At 55.4% G+C, this 21,627-nt stretch overlaps 1 protein-coding gene across 18 annotated transcripts in view; it reads right to left on the reverse strand.

Moving 5' to 3' along the window:
- The window catches only part of PLEC (plectin), a 475,125-nt gene that overhangs the window by 123,693 nt on the left and 329,805 nt on the right, over positions 1–21,627 (reverse strand). For 2 of the 18 annotated variants that reach the window (XM_073543311.1, XM_073543310.1), the window contains exon 1: positions 17,477–17,766. The exons of the other annotated variants lie outside the window; for them this stretch is intronic. In XM_073543311.1, the coding sequence (XP_073399412.1) occupies positions 17,477–17,621 (145 nt within the window). In that variant the 5' untranslated portion in view covers positions 17,622–17,766. Of the gene's footprint in view, positions 1–17,476; positions 17,767–21,627 lie in introns of those variants that run through there. 18 annotated transcript variants of the gene reach the window in all.

A 21,627-nucleotide genomic window follows, 5' to 3' on the forward strand; every position in this document is an offset into this window, starting at 1 on the left:
CTCCTACTATGTAACACTCAGCCACACGATCAGCACACTCCTCTCCTGAAATACTCTGTGCTGCTGAGGAGCCTGCACCTCCTACTATGTAACGCTCAGCCACACGATCAGCTCACTCCTCTCCTGAAACACTCTGTGCTGCTGAGGAGCCTGCACCTCCTACTATGTAACGCTCAGCCACACGATCAGCACACTTCTCTCCTGAAACACTCTGTGCTGCTGAGGAGCCTGCACCTCCTACTATGTAACGCTCAGCCTCACGATCAGCACACTCCTCTCCTGAAACACTCTGTGCTGCTGAGGAGCCTGCACCTCCTACTATGCAACGCTCAGCCTCACGATCAGCACACTCCAATCCTGAAACACTCTGTGCTGCTGAGGAGCCTGCTCCTCCTACTATGTAACGCTCAGCCACACGATCAGCTCACTCCTCTCCTGAAACACTCTGTGCTGCTGAGGAGCCTGCACCTCCTACTATGTAACGCTCAGCCACACGATCAGCACACTCCTCTCCTGAAACACTCTGTGCTGCTGAGGAGCCTGCACCTCCTACTATGTAACGCTCAGCCACACGATCAGCACACTCCTCTCCTGAAACACTCTGTGCTGCTGAGGAGCCTGCACCTCCTACTATGTAACGCTCAGCCACACGATCAGCTCACTTCTCTCCTGAAACACTCTGTGCTGCTGAGGAGCCTGCACCTCCTACTATGTAACGCTCAGCCTCACGATCAGCTCACTCCTCTCCTGAAATACTCTGTGCTGCTGAGGAGCCTGCACCTCCTACTATGTAACGCTCAGCCACACGATCAGCTCACTCCTCTCCTGAAATACTCTGTGCTGCTGAGGAGCCTGCACCTCCTACTATGTAACGCTCAGCCACACGATCAGCTCACTCCTCTCCTGAAATACTCTGTGCTGCTGAGGAGCCTGCACCTCCTACTATGTAACGCTCAGCCACACGATCAGCTCACTCCTCTCCTGAAACACTCTGTGCTGCTGAGGAACCTGCACCTCCTACTATGTAACGCTCAGCCACACGATCAGCACACTCCTCTCCTGAAACACTCTGTGCTGCTGAGGAGCCTGCTCCTCCTACTATGTAACACTCAGCCACACGATCAGCTCACTCCTCTCCGGAAATACTCTGTGCTGCTGAGGAGCCTGCACCTCCTACTATGTAACGCTCAGCCACACGATCAGCACACTCCTCTCCTGAAACACTCTGTGCTGCTGAGGAGCCTGCACCTCCTACTATGTAACGCTCAGCCACACGATCAGCACGCTCCTCTCCTGAAACACTCTGTGCTGCTGAGGAGCCTGCACCTCCTACTATGTAACGCTCAGCCTCACAATCAGCACACTCCTCTCCTGAAACACTCTGTGCTGCTGAGGAGCCTGCACCTCCTACTATGTAACGCTCAGCCTCACGATCAGCACACTCCTCTCCTGAAACACTCTGTGCTGCTGAGGAGCCTGCACCTCCTACTATGTAACGCTCAGCCACACGATCAGCACACTCCTCTCCTGAAACACTCTGTGCTGCTGAGGAGCCTGCACCTCCTACTATGTAACGCTCAGCCACACGATCAGCACACTCCTCTCCTGAAACACTCTGTGCTGCTGAGGAGCCTGCACCTCCTACTATGTAACGCTCAGCCACACGATCAGCTCACTCCTCTCCTGAAACACTCTGTGCTGCTGAGGAGCCTGCTGCTCCTACTATGTAACGCTCAGCCACACGATCAGCACACTCCTCTCCTGAAACACTCTGTGCTGCTGAGGAGCCTGCACCTCCTACTATGTAACGCTCAGCCTCACGATCAGCTCACTCCTCTCCTGAAACACTCTGTGCTGCTGAGGAGCCTGCACCTCCTACTATGTAACACTCAGCCACACGATCAGCACACTCATCTCCTGAAACACTCTGTGCTGCTGAGGAGCCTGCTCCTCCTACTATGTAACACTCAGCCACACGATCAGCACACTCATCTCCTGAAACACTCTGTGCTGCTAAGGAGCCTGCTCCTCCTACTATGTAACACTCAGCCACACGATCAGCACACTCCTCTCCTGAAACACTCTGTGCTGCTGAGGAGCCTGCACCTCCTACTATGTAACGCTCAGCCACACGATCAGCACACTCCTCTCCTGAAACACTCTGTGCTGCTGAGGAGCCTGCACCTCCTACTATGTAACGCTCAGCCACACGATCAGCACACTTCTCTCCTGAAACACTCTGTGCTCCTGAGGAGCCTGCACCTCCTACTATGTAACGCTCAGCCTCACGATCAGCACACTCCTCTCCTGAAATACTCTGTGCTGCTGAGGAGCCTGCACCTCCTACTATGTAACGCTCAGCCACACGATCAGCACACTCCTCTCCTGAAACACTCTGTGCTGCTGAGGAGCCTGCACCTCCTACTATGTAACGCTCAGCCACACGATCAGCACACTCCTCTCCTGAAATACTCTGTGCTGCTGAGGAGCCTGCTCCTCCAACTATGTAACGCTCAGCCACACGATCAGCACACTCCTCTCCTGAAACACACTGTGCTGCTGAGGAGCCTGCACCTCCTACTATGTAACGCTCAGCCACACGATCAGCACACTCCTCTCCTGAAATACTCTGTGCTGCTGAGGAGCCTGCACCTCCTACTATGTAACGCTCAGCCACACGATCAGCGCACTCCTCTCCTGAAACACTCCGTGCTGCTGAGGAGCCTGCACCTCCTACTATGTAACGCTCAGCCGCACGATCAGCACACTCCTCTCCTGAAATACTCTGTGCTGCTGAGGAGCCTGCACCTCCTACTATGTAACGCTCAGCCACACGATCAGCGCACTCCTCTCCTGAAACACTCCGTGCTGCTGAGGAGCCTGCTCCTCCTACTATGTAACGCTCAGCCTCACGATCAGCACACTCCTCTCCTGAAACACTCTGCTGCTGAGGAGACTGCTCCTCCTACTATGTAACGCTCAGCCACACGATCAGCACACTCCTCTCCTGAAATACTCTGTGCTGCTGAGGAGCCTGCACCTCCTACTATGTAACACTCAGCCTCACGATCAGCTCACTCCTCTCCTGAAACACTCTGTGCTGCTGAGGAGCCTGCACCTCCTACTATGTAACGCTCAGCCTCACGATCAGCACACTCCTCTCCTGAAACACTCTGTGCTGCTGAGGAGCCTGCACCTCCTACTATGTAACGCTCAGCCTCACGATCAGCTCACTCCTCTCCTGAAACACTCTGTGCTGCTAAGGAGCCTGCACCTCCTACTATGTAACGCTCAGCCTCATGATCAGCTCACTCCTCTCCTGAAACACTCTGTGCTGCTGAGGAGCCTGCACCTCCTACTATGTAACGCTCAGCCTCACGATCAGCACACTCCTCTCCTGAAACACTCTGTGCTGCTGAGGAGCCTGCACCTCCTACTATGTAACGCTCAGCGTCACGATCAGCTCACTCCTCTCCTGAAACACTCTGTGCTGCTAAGGAGCCTGCACCTCCTACTATGTAACGCTCAGCCTCACGATCAGCTCACTCCTCTCCTGAAACACTCTGTGCTGCTAAGGAGCCTGCACCTCCTACTATGTAACGCTCAGCCTCACGATCAGCTCACTCCTCTCCTGAAACACTCTGTGCTGCTGAGGAGCCTGCTCCTCCTACTATGTAACGCTCAGCCTCACGATCAGCACACTCCTCTCCTGAAAAACTCTGTGCTGCTGAGGAGCCTGCACCTCCTACTATGTAACGCTCAGCCACACGATCAGCACACTCCTCTCCTGAAACACTCTGTGCTGCTGAGGAGCCTGCAACTCCTACTATGTAACGCTCAGCCACACGATCAGCACACTCCTCTCCTGAAATACTCTGTGCTGCTGAGGAGCCTGCACCTCCTACTATGTAACGCTCAGCCACACGATCAGCACACTCCTCTCCTGAAACACTCTGTGCTGCTGAGGAGCCTGCACCTCCTACTATGTAACGCTCAGCCTCACGATCAGCTCACTCCTCTCCTGAAACACTCTGTGCTGCTAAGGAGCCTGCACCTCCTACTATGTAACGCTCAGCCTCACGATCAGCTCACTCCTCTCCTGAAACACTCTGTGCTGTTGAGGAGCCTGCTCCTCCTACTATGTAACGCTCAGCCTCACGATCAGCTCACTCCTCTCCTGAAACACTCTGTGCTGCTGAGGAGCCTGCACCTCCTACTATGTAACGCTCAGCCTCACGATCAGCACACTCCTCTCCTGAAACACTCTGTGCTGCTGAGGAGCCTGCACCTCCTACTATGTAACGCTCAGCCTCACGATCAGCTCACTCCTCTCCTGAAACACTCTGTGCTGCTAAGGAGCCCGCACCTCCTACTATGTAACGCTCAGCCTCACGATCAGCTCACTCCTCTCCTGAAACACTCTGTGCTGCTGAGGAGCCTGCTCCTCCTACTATGTAACGCTCAGCCTCACGATCAGCACACTCCTCTCCTGAAACACTCTGTGCTGCTGAGGAGCCTGCACCTCCTACTATGTAACGCTCAGCCACACGATCAGCACACTCCTCTCCTGAAACACTCTGTGCTGCTGAGGAGCCTGCACCTCCTACTATGTAACGCTCAGCCACACGATCAGCACACTCCTCTCCTGAAATACTCTGTGCTGCTGAGGAGCCTGCACCTCCTACTATGTAACGCTCAGCCACACGATCAGCACACTCCTCTCCTGAAACACTCTGTGCTGCTGAGGAGCCTGCACCTCCTACTATGTAACGCTCAGCCTCACGATCAGCTCACTCCTCTCCTGAAACACTCTGTGCTGCTAAGGAGCCTGCACCTCCTACTATGTAACGCTCAGCCTCACGATCAGCTCACTCCTCTCCTGAAACACTCTGTGCTGCTGAAGAGCCTGCACCTCCTACTATGTAACGCTCAGCGAGACGATCAGCACACTCCTCTCCTGAAACACTCTGTGCTGCTGAGGAGCCTGCACCTCCTACTATGTAACACTCAGCCACACGATCAGCACACTCCTCTCCGGAAATACTCTGTGCTGCTGAGGAGCCTGCACCTCCTACTATGTAACGCTCAGCCACACGATCAGCACACTCCTCTCCTGAAACACTCTGTGCTGCTGAGGAGCCTGCACCTCCTACTATGTAACGCTCAGCGAGACGATCAGCACACTCCTCTCCTGAAACACTCTGTGCTGCTGAGGAGCCTGCTCCTCCTACTATGTAACACTCAGCCACACGATCAGCTCACTCCTCTCCGGAAATACTCTGTGCTGCTGAGGAGCCTGCACCTCCTACTATGTAACGCTCAGCCACACGATCAGCACACTCCTCTCCTGAAACACTCTGTGCTGCTGAGGAGCCTGCACCTCCTACTATGTAACGCTCAGCCACACGATCAGCACGCTCCTCTCCTGAAACACTCTGTGCTGCTGAGGAGCCTGCACCTCCTACTATGTAACGCTCAGCCTCACAATCAGCACACTCCTCTCCTGAAACACTCTGTGCTGCTGAGGAGCCTGCACCTCCTACTATGTAACGCTCAGCCTCACGATCAGCACACTCCTCTCCTGAAACACTCTGTGCTGCTGAGGAGCCTGCACCTCCTACTATGTAACGCTCAGCCTCACGATCAGCTCACTCCTCTCCTGAAACACTCTGTGCTGCTAAGGAGCCTGCACCTCCTACTATGTAACGCTCAGCCTCACGATCAGCTCACTCCTCTCCTGAAACACTCTGTGCTGTTGAGGAGCCTGCTCCTCCTACTATGTAACGCTCAGCCTCACGATCAGCTCACTCCTCTCCTGAAACACTCTGTGCTGCTGAGGAGCCTGCACCTCCTACTATGTAACGCTCAGCCTCACGATCAGCACACTCCTCTCCTGAAACACTCTGTGCTGCTGAGGAGCCTGCACCTCCTACTATGTAACGCTCAGCCTCACGATCAGCTCACTCCTCTCCTGAAACACTCTGTGCTGCTAAGGAGCCCGCACCTCCTACTATGTAACGCTCAGCCTCACGATCAGCTCACTCCTCTCCTGAAACACTCTGTGCTGCTGAGGAGCCTGCTCCTCCTACTATGTAACGCTCAGACTCACGATCAGCACACTCCTCTCCTGAAACACTCTGTGCTGCTGAGGAGCCTGCACCTCCTACTATGTAACGCTCAGCGAGACGATCAGCACACTCCTCTCCTGAAACACTCTGTGCTGCTGAGGAGCCTGCTCCTCCTACTATGTAACACTCAGCCACACGATCAGCTCACTCCTCTCCGGAAATACTCTGTGCTGCTGAGGAGCCTGCACCTCCTACTATGTAACGCTCAGCCACACGATCAGCACACTCCTCTCCTGAAACACTCTGTGCTGCTGAGGAGCCTGCACCTCCTAATATGTAACGCTCAGCCACACGATCAGCACGCTCCTCTCCTGAAACACTCTGTGCTGCTGAGGAGCCTGCACCTCCTACTATGTAACGCTCAGCCTCACAATCAGCACACTCCTCTCCTGAAACACTCTGTGCTGCTGAGGAGCCTGCACCTCCTACTATGTAACGCTCAGCCTCACGATCAGCACACTCCTCTCCTGAAACACTCTGTGCTGCTGAGGAGCCTGCACCTCCTACTATGTAACGCTCAGCCTCACGATCAGCTCACTCCTCTCCTGAAACACTCTGTGCTGCTAAGGAGCCTGCACCTCCTACTATGTAACGCTCAGCCTCACGATCAGCTCACTCCTCTCCTGAAACACTCTGTGCTGTTGAGGAGCCTGCTCCTCCTACTATGTAACGCTCAGCCTCACGATCAGCTCACTCCTCTCCTGAAACACTCTGTGCTGCTGAGGAGCCTGCACCTCCTACAATGTAACGCTCAGCCTCACGATCAGCACACTCCTCTCCTGAAACACTCTGTGCTGCTGAGGAGCCTGCACCTCCTACTATGTAACGCTCAGCCTCACGATCAGCTCACTCCTCTCCTGAAACACTCTGTGCTGCTAAGGAGCCCGCACCTCCTACTATGTAACGCTCAGCCTCACGATCAGCTCACTCCTCTCCTGAAACACTCTGTGCTGCTGAGGAGCCTGCTCCTCCTACTATGTAACGCTCAGCCTCACGATCAGCACACTCCTCTCCTGAAACACTCTGTGCTGCTGAGGAGCCTGCACCTCCTACTATGTAACGCTCAGCCACACGATCAGCACACTCCTCTCCTGAAACACTCTGTGCTGCTGAGGAGCCTGCACCTCCTACTATGTAACGCTCAGCCACACGATCAGCACACTCCTCTCCTGAAATACTCTGTGCTGCTGAGGAGCCTGCACCTCCTACTATGTAACGCTCAGCCACACGATCAGCACACTCCTCTCCTGAAACACTCTGTGCTGCTGAGGAGCCTGCACCTCCTACTATGTAACGCTCAGCCTCACGATCAGCTCACTCCTCTCCTGAAACACTCTGTGCTGCTAAGGAGCCTGCACCTCCTACTATGTAACGCTCAGCCTCACGATCAGCTCACTCCTCTCCTGAAACACTCTGTGCTGCTGAAGAGCCTGCACCTCCTACTATGTAACGCTCAGCGAGACGATCAGCACACTCCTCTCCTGAAACACTCTGTGCTGCTGAGGAGCCTGCACCTCCTACTATGTAACACTCAGCCACACGATCAGCACACTCCTCTCCGGAAATACTCTGTGCTGCTGAGGAGCCTGCACCTCCTACTATGTAACGCTCAGCCACACGATCAGCACACTCCTCTCCTGAAACACTCTGTGCTGCTGAGGAGCCTGCACCTCCTACTATGTAACGCTCAGCGAGACGATCAGCACACTCCTCTCCTGAAACACTCTGTGCTGCTGAGGAGCCTGCTCCTCCTACTATGTAACACTCAGCCACACGATCAGCTCACTCCTCTCCGGAAATACTCTGTGCTGCTGAGGAGCCTGCACCTCCTACTATGTAACGCTCAGCCACACGATCAGCACACTCCTCTCCTGAAACACTCTGTGCTGCTGAGGAGCCTGCACCTCCTACTATGTAACGCTCAGCCACACGATCAGCACGCTCCTCTCCTGAAACACTCTGTGCTGCTGAGGAGCCTGCACCTCCTACTATGTAACGCTCAGCCTCACAATCAGCACACTCTTCTCCTGAAACACTCTGTGCTGCTGAGGAGCCTGCACCTCCTACTATGTAACGCTCAGCCTCACGATCAGCACACTCCTCTCCTGAAACACTCTGTGCTGCTGAGGAGCCTGCACCTCCTACTATGTAACGCTCAGCCACACGATCAGCACACTCCTCTCCTGAAACACTCTGTGCTGCTGAGGAGCCTGCATCTCCTACTATGTAACGCTCAGCCTCACGATCAGCTCACTCCTCTCCTGAAACACTCTGTGCTGCTGAGGAGCCTGCACCTCCTACTATGTAACACTCAGCCACACGATCAGCACACTCATCTCCTGAAACACTCTGTGCTGCTGAGGAGCCTGCTCCTCCTACTATGTAACACTCAGCCACACGATCAGCACACTCATCTCCTGAAACACTCTGTGCTGCTAAGGAGCCTGCACCTCCTACTATGTAACGCTCAGCCTCACGATCAGCTCACTCCTCTCCTGAAACACTCTGTGCTGTTGAGGAGCCTGCTCCTCCTACTATGTAACGCTCAGCCTCACGATCAGCTCACTCCTCTCCTGAAACACTCTGTGCTGCTGAGGAGCCTGCACCTCCTACTATGTAACGCTCAGCCTCACGATCAGCACACTCCTCTCCTGAAACACTCTGTGCTGCTGAGGAGCCTGCACCTCCTACTATGTAACGCTCAGCCTCACGATCAGCTCACTCCTCTCCTGAAACACTCTGTGCTGCTAAGGAGCCTGCACCTCCTACTATGTAACGCTCAGCCTCACGATCAGCTCACTCCTCTCCTGAAACACTCTGTGCTGCTGAGGAGCCTGCTCCTCCTACTATGTAACGCTCAGCCTCACGATCAGCACACTCCTCTCCTGAAACACTCTGTGCTGCTGAGGAGCCTGCACCTCCTACTATGTAACGCTCAGCCACACGATCAGCACACTCCTCTCCTGAAACACTCTGTGCTGCTGAGGAGCCTGCACCTCCTACTATGTAACGCTCAGCCACACGATCAGCACACTCCTCTCCTGAAATACTCTGTGCTGCTGAGGAGCCTGCACCTCCTACTATGTAACGCTCAGCCACACGATCAGCACACTCCTCTCCTGAAACACTCTGTGCTGCTGAGGAGCCTGCTCCTCCTACTATGTAACGCTCAGCCTCACGATCAACACACTCCTCTCCTGAAACACTCTGTGCTGCTGAGGAGCCTGCACTTCCTACTATGTAACGCTCAGCCACACGATCAGCACACTCCTCTCCTGAAATACTCTGTGCTGCTCAGGAGCCTGCACCTCCTACTATGTAACGCTCAGCCACACGATCAGCACACTCCTCTCCTGAAACACTCTGTGCTGCTGAGGAGCCTGCTCCTCCTACTATGTAACGCTCAGCCTCACGATCAGCTCACTCCTCTCCTGAAACACTCTGTGTTGCTGAGGAGCCTGCTCCTCCTACTATGTAACGCTCAGCCACACGATCAGCACACTCCTCTCCTGAAACACTCTGTGCTGCTGAGGAGCCTGCTCCTCCTACTATGTAACGCTCAGCCTCACGATCAACACACTCCTCTCCTGAAACACTCTGTGCTGCTGAGGAGCCTGCACTTCCTACTATGTAACGCTCAGCCACACGATCAGCACACTCCTCTCCTGAAATACTCTGTGCTGCTGAGGAGCCTGCACCTCCTACTATGTAACGCTCAGCCACACGATCAGCACACTCCTCTCCTGAAACACTCTGTGCTGCTGAGGAGCCTGCACCTCCTACTATGTAACGCTCAGCCTCACGATCAGCTCACTCCTCTCCTGAAACACTCTGTGCTGCTAAGGAGCCTGCACCTCCTACTATGTAACGCTCAGCCTCACGATCAGCTCACTCCTCTCCTGAAACACTCTGTGCTGCTGAGGAGCCTGCTCCTCCTACTATGTAACGCTCAGCCACACGATCAGCACACTCCTCTCCTGAAACACACTGTGCTGCTGAGGAGCCTGCTCCTCCTACTATGTAACGCTCAGCCACACGATCAGCACACTCCTCTCCTGAAACACTCTGTGCTGCTGAGGAGCCTGCACCTCCTACTATGTAACGCTCAGCCACACGATCAGCTCACTCCTCTCCTGAAACACTCTGTGCTGCTGAGGAGCCTGCACCTCCTACTATGTAACGCTCAGCCTCACGATCAGCACACTCCTCTCCTGAAACACTCTGTGCTGCTGAGGAGCCTGCACCTCCTACTATGTAACGCTCAGCCTCACGATCAGCACACTCCTCTCCTGAAACACTGTGCTGCTGAGGAGCCTGCTCCTCCTACTATGTAACGCTCTGCCTCACGATCAGCTCACTCCTCTCCTGAAACACTCTGTGCTGCTGAGGAGCCTGCACCTCCTACTATGTAACGCTCAGCCACACGATCAGCACACTCCTCTCCTGAAACACTCTGTGCTGCTGAGGAGCCTGCTCCTCCTACTATGTAACGCTCTGCCTCACGATCAGCTCACTCCTCTCCTGAAACACTCTGTGCTGCTGAGGAGCCTGCACCTCCTACTATGTAACGCTCAGCCACACGATCAGCACACTCCTCTCCTGAAACACTCTGTGCTGCTGAGGAGCCTGCTCCTCCTACTATGTAACGCTCAGCCACACGATCAGCACACTCCTCTCCTGAAACACTCTGTGCTGCTGAGGAGCCTGCACCTCCTACTATGTAACGCTCAGCCTCACGATCAGCACACTCCTCTCCTGAAACACTCTGTGCTGCTAAGGAGCCTGATCCTCCTACTATGTAACACTCAGCCACACGATCAGCACACTCCTCTCCTGAAATACTCTGTGCTGCTGAGGAGCCTGCTCCTCCTACTATGTAACGCTCAGCCACACGATCAGCTCACTCCTCTCCTGAAACACTCTGTGCTGCTGAGGAGCCTGCTCCTCCTACTATGTAACGCTCAGCCACACGATCAGCTCACTCCTCTCCTGAAACACTCTGTGCTGCTGAGGAGCCTGCACCTCCTACTATGTAACGCTCAGCCACACGATCAGCTCACTCCTCTCCTGAAACACTCTGTGCTGCTGAGGAGCCTGCACCTCCTACTATGTAACGCTCAGCCACACGATCAGCACACTCCTCTCCTGAAACACTCTGTGCTGCTGAGGAGCCTGCACCTCCTACTATGTAACGCTCAGCCACACGATCAGCTCACTCCTCTCCTGAAATACTCTGTGCTGCTGAGGAGCCTGCACCTCCTACTATGTAACGCTCAGCCACACGATCAGCACACTCCTCTCCTGAAACACTCTGTGCTGCTGAGGAGCCTGCACCTCCTACTATGTAACGCTCAGCCACACGATCAGCACACTCTTCTCCTGAAATACTCTGTGCTGCTGAGGAGCCTGCTCCTCCTACTATGTAACGCTCAGCCACACGATCAGCACACTCCTCTCCTGAAACACACTGTGCTGCTGAGGAGCCTGCTCCTCCTACTATGTAACGCTCAGCCACACGATCAGCACACTCCTCTCCTGAAACACTCTGTGCTGCTGAGGAGCCTGCACCTCCTACTATGTAACGCTCAGCCACACGATCAGCTCACTCCTCTCCTGAAACACTCTGTGCTGCTGAGGAGCCTGCACCTCCTACTATGTAACGCTCAGCCTCACGATCAGCACACTCCTCTCCTGAAACACTCTGTGCTGCTGAGGAGCCTGCACCTCCTACTATGTAACGCTCAGCCTCACGATCAGCACACTCCTCTCCTGAAACACTCTGTGCTGCTGAGGAGCCTGCACCTCCTACTATGTAACGCTCAGCCTCACGATCAGCACACTCCTCTCCTGAAACACTCTGTGCTGCTGAGGAGCCTGCTCCTCCTACTATGTAACGATCAGCCACACGATCAGCACACTCCTCTCCTGAAACACTCTGTGCTGCTGAGGAGCCTGCTCCTCCTACTATGTAACGCTCTGCCTCACGATCAGCTCACTCCTCTCCTGAAACACTCTGTGCTGCTGAGGAGCCTGCACCTCCTACTATGTAACGCTCAGCCACACGATCAGCACACTCCTCTCCTGAAACACTCTGTGCTGCTGAGGAGCCTGCTCCTCCTACTATGTAACGCTCAGCCACACGATCAGCACACTCCTCTCCTGAAACACTCTGTGCTGCTGAGGAGCCTGCACCTCCTACTATGTAACGCTCAGCCTCACGATCAGCACACTCCTCTCCTGAAACACTCTGTGCTGCTAAGGAGCCTGATCCTCCTACTATGTAACACTCAGCCACACGATCAGCACACTCCTCTCCTGAAATACTCTGTGCTGCTGAGGAGCCTGCACCTCCTACTATGTAACGCTCAGCCACACGATCAGCTCACTCCTCTCCTGAAACACTCTGTGCTGCTGAGGAGCCTGCACCTCCTACTATGTAACGCTCAGCCACACGATCAGCACACTTCTCTCCTGAAACACTCTGTGCTGCTGAGGAGCCTGCACCTCCTACTATGTAACGCTCAGCCTCACGATCAGCACACTCCTCTCCTGAAACACTCTGTGCTGCTGAGGAGCCTGCACCTCCTACTATGCAACGCTCAGCCTCACGATCAGCACACTCCTCTCCTGAAACACTCTGTGCTGCTGAGGAGCCTGCTCCTCCTACTATGTAACGCTCAGCCACACGATCAGCTCACTCCTCTCCTGAAACACTCTGTGCTGCTGAGGAGCCTGCACCTCCTACTATGTAACGCTCAGCCACACGATCAGCACACTCCTCTCCTGAAACACTCTGTGCTGCTGAGGAGCCTGCACCTCCTACTATGTAACGCTCAGCCACACGATCAGCACACTCCTCTCCTGAAACACTCTGTGCTGCTGAGGAGCCTGCACCTCCTACTATGTAACGCTCAGCCACACGATCAGCTCACTTCTCTCCTGAAACACTCTGTGCTGCTGAGGAGCCTGCACCTCCTACTATGTAACGCTCAGCCTCACGATCAGCTCACTCCTCTCCTGAAATACTCTGTGCTGCTGAGGAGCCTGCACCTCCTACTATGTAACGCTCAGCCACACGATCAGCTCACTCCTCTCCTGAAATACTCTGTGCTGCTGAGGAGCCTGCACCTCCTACTATGTAACGCTCAGCCACACGATCAGCTCACTCCTCTCCTGAAATACTCTGTGCTGCTGAGGAGCCTGCACCTCCTACTATGTAACGCTCAGCCACACGATCAGCTCACTCCTCTCCTGAAACACTCTGTGCTGCTGAGGAGCCTGCACCTCCTACTATGTAACGCTCAGCCACACGATCAGCACACTCCTCTCCTGAAACACTCTGTGCTGCTGAGGAGCCTGCACCTCCTACTATGTAACGCTCAGCCACACGATCAGCACACTCCTCTCCTGAAACACTCTGTGCTGCTGAGGAGCCTGCTCCTCCTACTATGTAACGCTCAGCCACACGATCAGCACACTCGTCTCCTGAAACACTCTGTGCTGCTGAGGAGCCTGCACCTCCTACTATGTAACGCTCAGCCACACGATCAGCACACTCCTCTCCTGAAACACTCTGTGCTGCTGAGGAGCCTGCACCTCCTACTATGTAACGCTCAGCCACACGATCAGCAAACTCCTCTCCTGAAACACTCTGTGCTGCTGAGGAGCCTGCACCTCCTACTATGTAACGCTCAGCCTCACGATCAGCACACTCCTCTCCTGAAACACTCTGTGCTGCTGAGGAGCCTGCACCTCCTACTATGTAACGCTCAGCCACACGATCAGCACACTCCTCTCCTGAAACACTCTGTGCTGCTGAGGAGCCTGCACCTCCTACTATGTAACGCTCAGCCTCACGATCAGCGCACTCCTCTCCTGAAACACTCTGTGCTGCTGAGGAGCCTGCACCTCCTACTATGTAACGCTCAGCCTCACGATCAGCACACTCCTCTCCTGAAACACTCTGTGCTGCTGAGGAGCCTGCACCTCCTACTATGTAACGCTCAGCCTCACGATCAGCGCACTCCTCTCCTGAAACACTCTGTGCTGCTGAGGAGCCTGCACCTCCTACTATGTAACGCTCAGCCTCACGATCAGCAAACTCCTCTCCTGAAACACTCTGTGCTGCTGAGGAGCCTGCTCCTCCTACTATGTAACGCTCAGCCTCACGATCAGCACACTCCTCTCCTGAAACACTCCGTGCTGCTGAGGAGCCTGCACCTCCTACTATGCAGCGCTCAGCCTCACGATCAGCACACTCCTCTCCTGAAACACTCTGTGCTGCTGAGGAGCCTGCTCCTCCTACTATGTAACGCTCAGCCACACGATCAGCTCACTCCTCTCCTGAAACACTCTGTGCTGCTGAGGAGCCTGCACCTCCTACTATGTAACGCTCAGCCACACGATCAGCACACTCCTCTCCTGAAACACTCTGTGCTGCTGAGGAGCCTGCACCTCCTACTATGTAACGCTCAGCCACACGATCAGCTCACTTCTCTCCTGAAACACTCTGTGCTGCTGAGGAGCCTGCACCTCCTACTATGTAACGCTCAGCCTCACGATCAGCTCACTCCTCTCCTGAAATACTCTGTGCTGCTGAGGAGCCTGCACCTCCTACTATGTAACGCTCAGCCACACGATCAGCTCACTCCTCTCCTGAAATACTCTGTGCTGCTGAGGAGCCTGCACCTCCTACTATGTAACGCTCAGCCACACGATCAGCTCACTCCTCTCCTGAAATACTCTGTGCTGCTGAGGAGCCTGCACCTCCTACTATGTAACGCTCAGCCACACGATCAGCTCACTCCTCTCCTGAAACACTCTGTGCTGCTGAGGAGCCTGCACCTCCTACTATGTAACGCTCAGCCACACGATCAGCACACTCCTCTCCTGAAACACTCTGTGCTGCTGAGGAGCCTGCACCTCCTACTATGTAACGCTCAGCCTCACGATCAGCGCACTCCTCTCCTGAAACACTCTGTGCTGCTAAGGAGCCTGCACCTCCTACTATGTAACGCTCAGCCACACGATCAGCACACTCCTCTCCTGAAACACTCTGTGCTGCTGAGGAGCCTGCACCTCCTACTATGTAACGCTCAGCCACACGATCAGCACACTCCTCTCCTGAAACACTCTGTGCTGCTGAGGAGCCTGCACCTCCTACTATGTAACGCTCAGCCACACGATCAGCACACTCCTCTCCTGAAACACTCTGTGCTGCTGAGGAGCCTGCACCTCCTACTATGTAACGCTCAGCCTCACGATCAGCTCACTCCTCTCCTGAAACACTCTGTGCTGCTAAGGAGCCTGCACCTCCTACTATGTAACGCTCAGCCTCACGATCAGCTCACTTCTCTCCTGAAACACTCTGTGCTGCTGAGGAGCCTGCACCTCCTACTATGTAACGCTCAGCCTCACGATCAACACACTCCTCTCCTGAAACACTCTGTGCTGCTGAGGAGCCTGCTCCTCCTACTATGTAACGCTCAGCCTCACGATCAGCTCACTTCTCTCCTGAAACACTCTGTGCTGCTGAGGAGCCTGCACCTCCTACTATGTAACGCTCAGCCTCACGATCAACACACTCCTCTCCTGAAACACTCTGTGCTGCTGAGGAGCCTGCACCTCCTACTATGTAACGCTCAGCCTCACGATCAGCTCACTTCTCTCCTGAAACACTCTGTGCTGCTGAGGAGCCTGCACCTCCTACTATGTAACGCTCAGCCACACGATCAGCTCACTTCTCTCCTGAAACACTCTGTGCTGCTGAGGAGCCTGCACCTCCTACTATGTAACGCTCAGCCTCACGATCAGCTCACTCCTCTCCTGAAATACTCTGTGCTGCTGAGGAGCCTGCACCTCCTACTATGTAACGCTCAGCCACACGATCAGCTCACTCCTCTCCTGAAATACTCTGTGCTGCTGAGGAGCCTGCACCTCCTACTATGTATCGCTCAGCCTCACGATCAGCTCACTTCTCTCCTGAAACACTCTGTGCTGCTGAGGAGCCTGCACCTCCTACTATGTAACGCTCAGCCACACGATCAGCTCACTTCTCTCCTGAAACACTCTGTGCTGCTGAGGAGCCTGCACCTCCTACTATGTAACGCTCAGCCACACGATCAGCTCACTCCTCTCCTGAAATACTCTGTGCTGCTGAGGAGCCTGCACCTCCTACTATGTAACGCTCAGCCACACGATCAGCTCACTCCTCTCCTGAAACACTCTGTGCTGCTGAGGAGCCTGCACCTCCTACTATGTAACGCTCAGCCACACGATCAGCTCACTCCTCTCCTGAAATACTCTGTGCTGCTGAGGAGCCTGCACCTCCTACTATGTAACGCTCAGCCACACGATCAGCACACTCCTCTCCTGAAATACTCTGTGCTGCTGAGGAGCCTGCACCTCCTACTATGTAACGCTCAGCCACACGATCAGCTCACTCCTCTCCTGAAATACTCTGTGCTGCTGAGGAGCCTGCACCTCCTACTATGTAACGCTCAGCCTCACGATCAGCTCACTTCTCTCCTGAAACACTCTGTGCTGCTGAGGAGCCTGCACCTCCTACTATGTAACGCTCAGCCACACGATCAGCTCACTTCTCTCCTGAAACACTCTGTGCTGCTGAGGAGCCTGCACCTCCTACTATGTAACGCTCAGCCTCACGATCAGCTCACTCCTCTCCTGAAACACTCTGTGCTGCTGAGGAGCCTGCACCTCCTACTATGTAACGCTCAGCCACACGATCAGCTCACTCCTCTCCTGAAACACTCTGTGCTGCTGAGGAGCCTGCACCTCCTACTATGTAACGCTCAGCCACACGATCAGCTCACTCCTCTCCTGAAATACTCTGTGCTGCTGAGGAGCCTTGCTGACGTTGGATGACCCCCCCTCCCAGCACGCACTGCCTGTGCAGAGCAGTATGGGTGCTCAGCTCCATCTCTATAGACCCCTCAGTACAGAATCCTGCTCTGTGATGTGTCGCCATGGATACGGATTACAGACACACAGTGTGGGACTGGGGAGCTGAGGGCCACTTGTCACCTGCACACTAATGTACCTGTATCTCTAATAGCACACTGGGTAGTTTGGTGAATGATGAAATGCGGCTTTTTTCTGTATAAAGTGAATTATGCCAAGTACTGTCCATACAGTGGGGACAGTGGCCAGATCTGCACAGCGGCCCACCGGGGGATTCCCGTTACCCTGTGGGCCAGTCCAAGTGTGGATACACAGTGCAGGTTACTGAGAGGAGCCGGCAGGATCAAAGCACAGACGGCAGAAGACGAGGCAGAGCGGGGAGAGTAATGGCTGCCTGGAAGCGGAGGGGTTACCGGCGGCCGACCCACCTACACAGCAGAGCTTCCTGTACAGGTGACTCTTCCGCTCCTGCTCCGAACTCCCATCCAGCCAATCAGAGCGCTCCAGAAGCATCTCCCTCTTAAAGGTGTAGTACCAGGTGGAGGAGGCAGGACGCGTCACCGAGTGTGCCATGGCGTCAGCGGGGACAGAGAGCCTGACGGCAGCCGGTGCGGAGAGCCCGATAACGGCAGCAAAGGGGCGACCGTGCGGACAGCGGCCGGGGCACGGAGAGCGGACGGCGGCAGCAGCAGCTCTCCTCCCTCCTCTCACTGTGGAAACACATCCACGCCCATCCACAACACAGGGAGGCCGCCCACAGAGGGAGCAGCCGGGAGAGCACCCTGCCAGAAAGACTGCCCCGACCGGCCGACCGACCGCCAGAGACGGACCGCACCGGACCGACCGCCAGAGAGGGACCGCACCGGACCGACCGCCAGAGAGGGACCGCACCGGACCGACCGCCAGAGAGGGACCGCACCGGACCGACCGCCAGAGAGGGACCGCACCGGACCGACCGCCAGAGAGGGACCGCACCGGACCGACCGCCAGAGAGGGACCGCACCGGACCGACCGCCAGAGAGGGACCGCACCGGACCGACCGCCAGAGAGGGACCGCACCGGACCGACCGCCAGAGAGGGACCGCACCGGACCGACCGCCAGAGAGGGACCGCACCGGACCGACCGCCAGAGAGGGACCGCACCGGACCGACCGCCAGAGAGGGACCGCACCGGACCGACCGCCAGAGAGGGACCGCACCGGACCGACCGCCAGAGAGGGACCGCACCGGACCGACCGCCAGAGAGGGACCGCACCGGACCGACCGCCAGAGAGGGACCGCACCGGACCGACCGCCAGAGAGGGACCGCACCGGACCGACCGCCAGAGAGGGACCGCACCGGACCGACCGCCAGAGAGGGACCGCACCGGACCGACCGCCAGAGAGGGACCGCACCGGACCGACCGCCAGAGAGGGACCGCACCGGACCGACCGCCAGAGAGGGACCGCACCGGACCGACCGCCAGAGAGGGACCGCACCGGACCGACCGCCAGAGAGGGACCGCACCGGACCGACCGCCAGAGAGGGACCGCACCGGACCGACCGCCAGAGACGGACCGCACCGGACCGACCGCCAGAGACGGACCGCACCGGACCGACCGCCAGAGAGGGACCGCACCGGACCGACCGCCAGAGAGGGACCGCACCGGACCGACCGTCAGAGAGGGACCGCACCGGACCGACCGCCAGAGACGGACCGCACCGGACCGCCCGCCAGAGAGGGACCGCACCGGACCGACCGCCAGAGAGGGACCGCACCGGACCGACCGCCAGAGAGGGACCGCACCGGACCGACCGCCAGAGAGGGACCGCACCGGACCGACCGCCAGAGAGGGACCGCACCGGACCGACCGCCAGAGAGGGACCGCACCGGACCGACCGCCAGAGACGGACCGCACCGGACCGACCGTCAGAGAGGGACCGCACCGGACCGACCGCCAGAGAGGGACCGCACCGGACCGACCGCCAGAGAGGGACCGCACCGGACCGACCGCCAGAGAGGGACCGCACCGGACCGACCGCCAGAGAGGGACCGCACCGGACCGACCGTCAGAGAGGGACCGCACCGGACCGACCGCCAGAGAGGGACCGCACCGGACCGACCGCCAGAGAGGGACCGCACCGGACCGACCGCCAGAGAGGGACCGCACCGGACCGACCGCCAGAGAGGGACCGCACCGGACCGACCGCCAGAGAGGGACCGCACCGGACCGACCGCCAGAGAGGGACCGCACCGGACCGACCGCCAGAGAGGGACCGCACCGGACCGACCGTCAGAGAGGGACCGCACCGGACCGACCGTCAGAGACGGACCGCACCGGACCGACCGCCAGAGACGGACCGCACCGGACTAGAAGATCCAATTAATACCTAGTCTCCTTATTTTTATGCAGGCTTTAAAAACACAATCTCTTTAAACAGGTCCATAACCTCACTCCACTAATCTAGCTCTCCCGCCCCCTCTTTCCACATGTTCCTTAATCCATCCTCAGTGAAGTCCTTTTTATACATAGAGCCCACTCACTATTTCTCTGAACATAACGCTCCATCAAACTCCACCGCACCCAAAGGCAGCACAAATACTGGCTGGTGACCAGCTCACGCGACCTTTATCTACCCCGCATTCCCTCAAAATGAATGGCCCATCATTGTAAATACGTCCCTGTGCACTGTCACCCCACCTCATTGTAGATTGTAAGCTCTCACGACAAGGGCTGTCATTATCTAGGTTTTATTGTATTATCTTTAACGTTGTTACTTATGACTGTTGTGCATGAACTGTTACACTGTAAAGCGCTGCGGAATATGGTGGCGCTATATAAAGAACATAATTATTACATGCACCCAAAAGCACTTGGTGACTGTACATATACACACACAGGCCGGTGACCGGGTCATACATGTACATATACACACACAGGCCGGTGACCGGGTCATACATGTACATATACTGGCCGGTGACCGGGTCATACATGTACATATACACACACTGGCCGGTGACCGGGTCACACATGTACATATACACACACTGGCCGGTGACTGGGTCATACATGTACATATATACACATACTGGCCGGTGACCGAGTCATACATGTACATATAAAGGCCGGTGACCGGGTCATACATGTACATATACTGGCCGGTGACCGAGTCATACATGTACATATACACATACTGGCCGGTGACTGGGTCATACATGTACATATACACATACTGGCCGGTGACTGGGTCATACATGTACATATACACACACTGGCCGGTGACCGGGTCATACATGTACATATACTGGCCGGTGACCGAGTCATACATGTACATATACACACACTGGCCGGTGACTGGGTCATACATGTACATATACTGGCCGGTGACCGGATCATACATGTACATATACTGGCCGGTGACCGAGTCATACATGTACATATACACATACTGGCCGGTGACTGGGTCATACATGTACATATACTGGCCGGTGACCGGATCATACATGTACATATACTGGCCGGTGACCGAGTCATACATGTACATATACACATACTGGCCGGTGACTGGGTCATACATGTACATATACTGGCCGGTGACCGGATCATACATGTACATATACTGGCCGGTGACCGAGTCATACATGTACATATACACATACTGGCCGGTGACTGGGTCATACATGTACATATACTGGCCGGTGACCGAGTCATACATGTACATATACACACACTGGCCGGTGACCGGGTCACACATGTACATATACTGGCCGGTGACTGGGTCATACATGTACATATACTGGCCGGTGACCGGGTCATACATGTACATATACACAAACTGGCCGGTGACTGGGTCATACATGTACATATACACATACTGGCCGGAGACCGGGTCATACATGTACATATACACATACTGGCCGGTGACCGGGTCATACATGTACATATACACATACTGGTCGGTGACCGGGTCATACATGTACATATACACATACTGGCCGGAGACCGGGTCATATACGTACATATACACATACTGGCCGGTGACCGGGTCATACATGTACATAAACACATACTGGCCGGTGACCGGGTCATACATGTACATATACACATACTGGCCGGTGACTAGGTCATACATGTACATATACACATACTGGCCGGTGACTAGGTCATACATGTACATAAACACATACTGGCCGGTGACCGGGTCATACATGTACATATACAGATACTGGCCGGTGACTGTGTCATACATGTACATATAAAGGCCGGTGACCGGGTCATACATGTACATATACACATACTGGCCGGAGACCGGGTCATACACGTACATATACACATACTGGCCGGAGACCGGGTCATACATGTACATATACACATACTGGCCGGTGACCGGGTCATACATGTACATATACAGATACTGGCCGGTGACCGGGTCATATACGTACATATACACATACTGGCCGGTGACCGGGTCATACATGTACATAAACACATACTGGCCGGTGACCGGGTCATACATGTACATATACACATATTGGCCGGAGACCGGGTCATACATGTACATAAACACATACTGGCCGGTGACCGGGTCATACACGTA

The sequence above is a fragment of the Dendrobates tinctorius genome, unplaced genomic scaffold, assembly GCF_039654945.1.
Source record: "Dendrobates tinctorius isolate UK_male_01 unplaced genomic scaffold, ASM3965494v1 ptg000130l, whole genome shotgun sequence".
NCBI classification, from domain to species: domain Eukaryota; kingdom Metazoa; phylum Chordata; class Amphibia; order Anura; family Dendrobatidae; genus Dendrobates; species Dendrobates tinctorius.